This window comes from Phalangium opilio, unplaced genomic scaffold (assembly GCF_054372755.1).
Source record: "Phalangium opilio isolate 3A_F unplaced genomic scaffold, DU_Popi_V2 ptg000017l_1, whole genome shotgun sequence".
Taxonomy (NCBI): domain Eukaryota; kingdom Metazoa; phylum Arthropoda; class Arachnida; order Opiliones; family Phalangiidae; genus Phalangium; species Phalangium opilio.
The window spans coordinates 8935173-8945420 of record NW_028324151.1 but is presented as its reverse complement, the minus strand read 5'-3'; the positions used below and the strand labels follow the sequence as shown (position 1 = coordinate 8945420).

The window sequence follows — 10248 nt, the reverse complement described above, 5'->3', positions numbered from 1 at the left end:
CCACTATATTTTTCTTGGAACCGCAAATTTACTAATATTATCACCGTAACCCATAACTTTCACTGTAAATTAATACACTGGGTGGTAGGTTAGAAGTAGGAGTCGAAAATGTTCTATGAAATTTTTTCCTAACTGCCAACGGTTTCAAGTCATACATATGACTGTACAATTTAATTAGCACTGCCTTTCAAATTCTTAATGAAATGTGATTAGCATCCGTAAAACACACCAAACATTCAAACTCTTAATTAAATGTAATTAGCATCCGTAAAACACTCCAAACTTTCAAATTCTTAATTGAATGTAATTAACATCCGTAAAACACTCCAAATTTTCAAATTCTTAATCAAGGGGTTCGTACGCAAAGTTAATCATAACGCGAAACAAAATATCATAGAACATTTTCGACTCAAACTCGCCCACAGAACTTGCTGTATTTCGCTAAGTGGAACAAAATGAATGCGATATCAGGGATCCATGTAATTTTAGAAGCAGGAATGTAGAACAGGGTAATTTTTGTGCGTGTCAAAGTCCACGACCCCCTTCTCCGGGACGGGGGGCATGAAAGAAGAGGCGGGTCATAGCGACAGAGGTAAAAAAGAACAACGTATTTTCGCCGTCCCCGTCAGCAACGTCATCAAAACGTAGTGAGCCAATAAGATAATTTAAAATTTTCGTTGCGTGTTGAAGGGAGGGGGGCACTATTCCTGGCTATGAGTCGGACTGAAGTAAAGGCTAACCGTTCTCGATTCCTACTTCTAAATCTAAACCTATCCCTGCTGCAAATATTTCATGGTATGGTATAAATTGAAGATGTAATTTTTACTATTGTGCTACGTAAAACCCAATGAGATCATTCAAATATTCTAATGTTCTTAATCCTCCTGTAATTATTTGTGAGCTTTCAATACACTATGTATGGTTTGGTAAATCCGCCCAAAACTGAGACAAAATAATGAAATTCGTTAATCAACTAAATACGGCCTGTCGTTGGAGGGTAATAGCGCATGTCGCCCAAAAATTTCGTACATGGCGAAGGTTGGTGAAAATCATTACCTCCACCTTCTAAAGGACAAGGCTTAAGAAGAACTGCCAAGTCATTCTACCAAGAAGCTATATCTAGTTTACTAGGGAGAAGTTATAAGATGCCTAAGTATTCGCGCCATAGTCCCAGTCCCCCTTTCAAAATAAAAGGGGGGACGTAAAAGGAGGCCGGGCTATTTCGCCTCTCCTCAGTAGGAAAATACGTAATTTTCGTCATTCACGTCGCGCTGACGTGAGATTTCAAGAACCAATGAGATGCTGCTTGTAATTTAGAGGCGGGGATTAACTCCGGACCAACGTTTGGACTGGAGATAAAGCTAGAAATGTGGCCAATTTATACCTTCTCCCTAGTAAACTTGATATCGCTTCTTGATTCTACCTCTCGGGTTTTAAAAGGCTTTACGATACAGCCGTGGAATCGTTATTTAAATTAAGGGATATACTGTATAGGTGATTTTACGAGTATGCTATTAAAGCCACCTCTAGCTTCGACAACCTTACCTGTAAAATAACGCCCTATTAGCTCCGAGACATCTCGTAATTGAAAATTGGCACGCTAACCATCGTGGCCCGTGGACCTAGCGGTCAAGCTTCGAACCGTTATCGCGTCTGTTATCGAAGCACGTTCTATGGTACGAGGACCAAAATACTCCTCAGAAGTCGTATTAGTGTCGTTAGCCTTATGGACGTTAGCCGTACATAACGCGACTCTTTAATATTTAGGATGCGAACTCGTATTAGATAGTCCCCCCCCCTCTACTACATTCTTGTATTCTTGTATTGTCCATTACAAACCCCGCCTCTCTTCGACCGATTCCGGTTGATGCTTTTTATTATACTAATCTTTTTAGGCACATCTCATGGCATTGGTAACTATACATAGTTATTAAATTATTGGTTTTGAGAGAGTTGTAGTAATAGTTTATGAAGTTTACTGTCAATAGAAGGACAAGGACTGGGGTTATTTATTACTCTTCTTTCCCAACATTAGCTGAATAACAAGTTTGCCAGTTTCAGTTTCAAAGCCTGAAGTTCTAGAATTTTTCTATTCACTAAAAAATATACTGGCAACACTGATTTGGCAAAATCAAATTTATTTCCACCCCCCTCCCTCAGCTTAAACTTCACTTAGTTATTTTCATGTCCTCTATACGCGCCGAGCGAGGCGCCGCGTTCGCCACCTAGCGGATTTTAGAAGAACAAATTGGCGGGAAAATGACCGCGTCTTTAAATGAAGCCATAGGCTTCTTGTGTAGTTAGCTGTAGGAATTATTACTGAAATTTCCCAGAAAGGGTGAAATTTTAACAATTTTCGAAATTCTAGAATTCATTGCGTTAAAATAAATGAATGGATTAACGCGCTTAAAGAGAAAAAGTAACTTTTTAGACTATCTTATCTAATCCCAGCACCCAAATTCCCAAATTAAATGTACAGGTACAGTACAGTTAACCTCAAAAATGTGTCTGTCTAGAATCACTTGCTAGTTAATTTAATTAACTCACAACATAAACATATTTATTTAATTCGAACACTTACATAGATGGTAATATCATAAACTTGCTTGGTTACAGAAGTTTCCCTTGTACACTCTCCAGTGACTACGGTATTTCGTTTAGTTTACTAGTATCTCTTTACGTTAAAAATATGTTAATTTTTTATTAGATTTTAGACTATTCGAAGAGTAGAATCCCTAAAATAATTTTGTAAACCTTCTAATGCTAAAAATCCGACGTATTTTACAATTGTAGCGCTCCCCATCTTTAAATTGCCAATCTAACATTCGCGAATTTCCCGCCAAGAGTTTTCAATTCAATCCGCTAGAGGCGCTGCTTGCTACTTTACCTCTCAATCCTCGGCGCGTATAGCTACGTACACACTTGACATTTGGCTACCGTTTTCAACCGTTTTGGGAAGGTCGAATCTGGCATTTTCTCTTGAAATATTTCTATGGTGTATAGCCAAATTTTTCATTTTGACCTTTCAAAACCTTCCGAAAACTGCTTGAAAGTGACAAGTGTGAGCATGGCTTAAGTGCCAATCAAGTTGGTCGAGTACTGATTGAAACTGAACTTCTAGTCTTTATTTTTGCAATCTCTTGACTCACAATGGCATGGATGATGGCAACATTGTACAGCATCAATCTCATTGGAACAAACACCTTCAAATATCTGATCAACTGGATTTAATAATACTGGATTTGACCACCTTGTTTATCGTTTTAATTATATAGTACGTCCTTTGCGATTTCGGAGTTTCCCGATAGTTTAAGAGTTAATATTTTGTCCACCATTTACTCGAACGGAGTTTGCGACTTCTACTGCCCAAAGCTGATCATCTAGGCCAAGTCTAGAAGAGTCTTTTTTCTCCATCGACATCGTAAGTCGAGATTTATGAGAGGTGACATCTCAAGGTGGAAATTCATTTGAAAACTGCATAAATAATCAAAGACTTATTCCACGATCAGACTACTTGTAAACATGGGGTTCCAGGGAGCCCGTGACACCCAAAAAAATTCACAGGTCACCTTGAAAAAATAATTTTAGGAAGGGTGTAGTACGAACTAGGTACATGTGAAAAAATTGGGGCGATGGGTACTTCCCCTATAACGACAGTTAAAGTTTTTTAATGTACCACTGGCTCACAGGGAGTCCCATGTACCAAAGAAACTTGTAAATCGCACCAAAAATGCATTAGTTCAGTTCATTTCAACATGATAGCCTTAACTACTGTTTCAAAAGAGTGAATCAAGAAAATTGAAAGTGCTATTACAACTCGGTTTATATTGTCATCGACTCATCGCTCCCCTACAGCAACTGTACCTTTCCCCAATGTTCCCCGCAAAGAAGTAAGGTATAATAAAACGATCAATGGGAGGCAGCACTGATGCGCTCCGCTCCAGTTGTAAAGTTTTCGTTTCGGTTTTAGCGTTTGAGGACGCGTGCTGAGTTTTTTTCAGCGGTCGCGCCAAAAATAAGTTTTGTCGCGTTGTACGATAGTTTCTCCTAGCGACGGCTTTTGAAAAATATGCGGGATACATACATAATGCAAACATTTCGTTCTCGCGTTTTTGCGGTTTGCGTTTTTTACCAGAGCTCAAAGTCGACTTATAGCGGAGGAGGGTCTTAAATTTTTCTATTTGACATTCATTTTTTTAAATCGAACGAAAAGCCAAAAGAGTTAAATCGCCAAAGCTACCGTACTCTAATCGAGGAAGCGCCCAGGAAGTTGAAGGTGAGTAAACCAAGGCTTAAATTGATAATTTTTGATTTGAAAGTATTTTTGTAAGTTCTTGCATACAGTTAAATGATTATGGTTGAGTATGAATTGGTCGTAGCTGAGTAGTATTCTGTTAAATTCCATTAAACAGAATTTTAGCATAAATATGTCGGTTTAAGCGGCTCTCCATATGGATATTTTAATTTGTGTTGGCCTATTTCAAATCTCCTAATAATATAACCTTTGTCCTTTTTCTGTCGGCCATTTTGTCTAAAACTGGCGGGTTGAACTGAGTATTTAATGAACTTTGTCAGTTCGTATTTTGCTTGTGTCATATGACTCGACAAGGCGATAAAACGTAGGAAGGGAGGTCTGTAGTGTAGAAATCTTTGCAGGGTTCGCGATGGAATGTAATCTTGGAGGAGGTAAGTTAGTTTCTGGAGTAGAATACTCTTGGTCGCTAACGCGGAAGAGCCATTCTCTTGCATGGAGCTATGGGTACCCCAACTTTCGGTTGGCCATAAGCTTTAGGTGCCACCTTGTTATAGCAACAAGAACTTTTATTTACACTAAAATATATCCACCGAGAGGTGGCAGCACTGCCTGAAGCCCAAGGATGACCCCTAACTTTACACTCCAGAATCAACTTCGCTCCTCCAAGATGTAATTCTTATATTCGGGTTGTGTCATTAAAAGAAGTATAAAAACAGATTTACGATAGATCGCGATCCTTTGTATCAGGAGTATGTATTTAAGTTGGAATTATTAAAGTATTCTTTGGGACCAGTGAGTGCAGCTCGGGGTTTGAATTAAAAAAGTGGTCCCACGAATTAATGAACTAGTTTTTTGGCTTATTATTTCTGGAACCAGGAAGAACGAGGTAATATGGAGTGGAAATCATCATAGGCGGCCTGCGGCACAGAAACTCTCCCAGTGTACCTAGCGCACGCCCCTACCCTTCGGTAGGCGATTGTTAAGTGCTGCTGCGTAGCGCCATTGTATTTGTATGAGAGCTAGCTTCTATTTTTAAGACCCAGGAGTCATCCTTTACGTTTCCGTACCATACGACCCTACCTAAACGCTGAAAATACTGGGTGGACTTCGGTGTCGTTCCGTAGGTGGAGGTACAGAGACAACGTGGTGGTTTTCACTCCATGAATCTTTCCTTCAAGCTGGGGCTACCGTATGTCCAAAATTGTATCTTTTCAACTTTGTAAAACGACAAAATTACAATAATTTCGCTTAAAAAATTAAAGACCTACGTGAAATAGACTTTAAAATAGACCTTTTCCCAAGCGGTTAAAAAGAGTGGCATTATTATTGGCAATGTAAGAGATAAAAAAGCGCTGACAAAACACGATTAACGTCAGTTTAAAGCCGAGTGGGGGATAGGGGCAGTCTCAAATATGATGTTATGCTAAGAAAGAGTTTCTTTTTTTAATTTAATCTAGGTTGAAATACCCAGACTATAGAGTCGGTAGTCAGGGGTTCGGAGTCAAACTAAACGCCGAGGTCAAAACACTATCGCTGGCCGGAAGAGCCAAGTTTGAAGGTTTTGAGAGAGAGGAAACTTTTGTGTTTATCCAATGTGGGAGACGAGGACGATGGGAGCCAATGATGACGGAAACTGTACCGGACTTAATCATGGAAGTGGTGAAATTTACTTAGCAGTACCAAGAATCACCTTAGAATCTACAGTAACGGTAAGCCTTGGCAATCTTTACGCGTGCATTTTTTATTTGCGACTTTTTTGTTCCGCGAGTTGGTTGAAAAAGAGATATAGACGAAGTTCTACATATACATTGTCTTAGGACAACGCGGTTCAAAGTCAATATAGGGAATTACGCTTTGGTATGCCCTAGGAGGAAGATATGGGTTTTTTCTTGGGAGAGATAGGGTTGGAAGCGTGGCAGAACAGAGCGAATTCTTTAAAGTTTTCACCCTTTTATTTTTGATTAATTTTGCTTGGGGTACTGAGACGAGGTTTTTGTTACGTGTTTTTTTTTCTGAGCAAAGATCTGATAGAAATCCAATTTTGTCTCTTTTTTGGGGGGTATATACAAATTTTTTAGTCGCAAAATGTTGCCTAGAACTTACGTAGATTAAGAGTTTTTTTTCAGCCGTAGGCCTAGTATAAATTAAAGTAATATTCCGTTATAAGTAGGATGTTTGGTGAAACCATGGTCTCGGGGCAAACGGAGTAGAGTAGAGAAATAATAGTTAAGTTGAGGTCATACCACCTACTACGCCTATGGTTCAGGTTTCTGCTTGGTGTAAAAAGCCAATGCAAGCCCAAGGTATTATGCTCAATAGCCGCAAAGCTAGATAATTTCGATGGAACAGAAAGGGAAATTCTTGGCGGTAAAACTGTGCCTTCCGTCTTGCATTTTGGCACCTGCGTTGTAGACCTTTTGTGTCATGGGAGAGTGCAGAGACAGCAATATATCTATATCTATATAAATCAAAGTCCTGACTGACTGACTGATAATCAACGCCCAGCCCAAACCGCTTGCCCTAGCAGGCTGAAAATTTGCAGGAACGTTACTCATATGTAGTAGGCGCGTACTAAGAAAGATTTTTCCAATCCGCCGCCATCTTAAAAAATGGCGCCCAGAAATGTAAAAACTCTTCTCTATGCAACAAAGTCCGCACGTTTCAACCAATTTCACAAATATTTAGTACACTGGTTTGCTTTAACCATAAGACGGGCTGAATGGTCTTTCCGGTTCGATTTTTCGCCATCTTTTAAAATGGCGCCCAGAAATGTAAGAAAATATTCTCTATGCAATAAAGTCCGCACGTTTCAACCGATTTCACAAATATTTAGTACAATGGTTTCCTTTAACCTATAGACGGGCTGAAAGGTCTTTTGGGTTCGATTTGTCGCCATCTTTTTAAATGGCGGCCAAAAACTTAAAAACCCTTCTTTATGGAATAATGTCCGCGTGAAAAGTAATAAAAAATATCCCGACGGGCTGACGGACTGTGCCGAGTGCCTTCGCTCCTAGGGTGCTACAAAAATATTAGTCATCAGTAAAATCTACACATTCTTTATATCATTTTAGATGGAAGTTCTTATTACACGCGAGCGACGCCGCGGGTAACGGCTAGTCAACCATATGTATGCCCCGATACCAAGGATTTCTTGCACAGTTTGTAAAATAGAAATGGTTCCTAGCATATACAATTGATTACACTTCGAGGCTGCTTGTAAACAAGCTAAAATTATTACTCTTAAACTATTAGAACCCTACCCTTGACAGTGCTGTAATGATTACGCGTAAAATTTGAGAGCCCTACCCTTGACAGTGCCAAAATTACTACTATTAACCTTGGAAGCCCCACCCTCGTCATACCCGTGATCTTGTAAAGCCCGACCATTGACATTGCTAAAATTACTACGCGTGAACTTCGAACTCCATACCCTTGATAGTGCTAAAATGATTACGTTTGAACTTTTAAACCCCTACCCTTGACGGTGCAAAATCCGCAATCAGTGTATTTGCCATTTGTAAGCAATTTGCCTGCATGGGCCCACCGGACCGGTCCAGTAGTACAACTTTCGTATATAGTTACGAGAATGAACGCCGCCTGGACAAATGGCGGCGCGAATGTCGTAATTTCTTATCTCTCTTACTAGAACTTCGTATATGCATATACGATTGTATGTATTTCGCCCTAGTGGTATACGATTTTGATCTCTCTCCCAGCAGTTCTCTCTTTCTCTTTACCACTAGTAGTTCTCTAGAAGAGTAAGACTTGACACCCCAAATAGCTTAAAGAAACAACCAAGTTTACTTTATCAATAATTTAACTGTAATATACAGTTTGAATTTTTATTTATTATTTTATTTTTTTACTTGGTTTAAGTTTAAAGAAAAAAAAATATAATAAATAACTCGTAAGCAGTGCAACGAAAAGGTCTGAGAGTTGAACTTTTGAAGCACGTTTTTATGATGGCCATTTAAGATCCACGGTATTTTCGTAGTAGATAGACAATTTATACCCAAAAGTTCCACCCACGTGGTTATCCGTGAAAAAAATAAGAACTTCTACGGTGGACTGTCCGAATCTCGTGTTTTTTCAAGATTAATTTTGTTTTTATGGAAATCTTAATCGTTGTCAACTACTGAGGCTTGTCGCGACGTTTTTCTATGGTAACGAGGTATTATTTTTCAAGTTATCTGATTAAGGTAAGCTTTTCTTTCAATAATATTTAGATCCTTAAAGTTTTCTCGTGTAAAGTAGCCTTACGTTTAATATAATGGGGTTTAGTAGTTTGCTCTTTATAAGGATCATAAAACGCCACAAGTCTTTTTATATTATGATCGTTATACTTTGAAAATAACAAATCCCAGCTAGGAAAATATTTGTTTTAGGGGAGAATTTTGAGTTTAGTCAACATGATCAAATATTCACCTCTTTTCTAGAAATTGATTTGTCTTAGTCTATGAAATATAAATACGTTCTGAATGGTTATGTACGATTCGAACTCGCGTTTATAAATTTATACGGGAGGTGTTTCTGTCATACATTAAGGAAAATGTTCTTTGGGCGATTTTGTGTTGATGACATTTTGCCGTCCGGGTCACTGTTTTCGAGTTATGATTTGAGTAATTTAGGGATGACCCCTTAATTAAATTAGAAATCATTGTCTTTCAGTTTCTTTATTAAATTTAAGGGGTCATCCGTAAAATTCTAATTTAATCTTAACTCGATAACACGTCTCTTGGACGGTAAAATGTCATATTACATTTTCGACTGAAAACTCCCAAAGAACATCCTCCTTAATTTAAGCCAGACTTCTCAGAAACACTCTGTATACTTTAAACCAATCGTATTAAGCAACATTTCAACTTATTTGTTATGTTCCTATGCCCTATTGACAAATATTGACGAATAAATTTTTAAGTTACTTTATGCAATTATCAAAATATACTTTGTCATTTTGCACATGTCTGAGTTGCAGAACTTGTGCACACCTTTGATATATTATGAAAAGAATACTGAATTTTAAACGTCTGCTATAATCGACTACAAATACCCACTTTCTATTGGCCATGAGATTCTACATTTACAAATTTATTTTGGTGTCGAACCTCGAGTTGCTCAATGGAACCTTTCTGTTCGATCAGTTCAATCCAAGAGAAAGTTAGATATGTTATATGTTAACCGTCAGTGAGGCTTATTGCAAAATAGACAAGGAAATAGACAGAAGAAAACGATTTTATTTATCGTATAAAACGTTTCGTGACAACATTGGCATTATCAAATCGATTTACATCAGAATTTGCATACATATTCGATAAGTTCTCTAAATCATCTGATTGTTTTTTCAATGAATTTCATTGCTATGGTAACATAAAGGACACCATAATGTAAAATCAGGGGTAGATTTAATTTTGGAAGTAGGAATAGAGAACTGTTAGTATTTACTTCAGTCTGACTCATAGCCCAGTATAGAGCCCCTCCCTCCAACACGTAACGAAAAGTTTAAATTATCGTATTGGCTCACTGAAACTACTTTTTGATGACGTTGCTGACGAGGACGGCGAAAAATACGTAATTCCTTTTTACCTCTGTCGCTATGATCCGCCTCTTCTTTCATACTTCCCCCCCCCCGTCCGGGAAGGGGGTCCGGGACTTTGACGCGCGCCCAGATTACTCTGTTCTCCATTCCTACTTCTAAAACTAAATCAATCCCTGTTGAAACTTACATCGTCATAAATATCGTATCTAATTAGGTAGAAACTAATCTCTAAGGATTATAGAAGTGAATTACTTAATTTAACTTTAACTCTCTCGATTCGGTTTTAATCCTAGATTAAAATTAATCAAAGTTTCGTGCCTTATTTAATACTGAATAACATGCACTCACTATTTTAACGAAAATGAAAAATGAAATGGGGAAAGAGTTCGAATTGTTATAAATAATAAATTTACATGCATGGTGTTTCTGATAAATCTGCCATAAATTATAGGGTGTG

General features: G+C 38.2%; 1 protein-coding gene across 1 annotated transcript in view; it reads left to right on the top strand.

The window, feature by feature from the left end:
* Window positions 1-3053: 3053 nt before the first annotated feature.
* The window catches only part of LOC149702951 (uncharacterized), a 91803-nt gene continuing 84608 nt past the window's right edge, over window positions 3054-10248 (top strand). Inside the window, exons 1-2 of the mRNA XM_089867162.1 lie at window positions 3054-4276; window positions 5713-5964. Of these exons, the coding sequence (XP_089723288.1) occupies window positions 5848-5964 (117 nt within the window). The 5' untranslated portion in view covers window positions 3054-4276; window positions 5713-5847. The remainder of the gene's footprint in view (window positions 4277-5712; window positions 5965-10248) is intronic.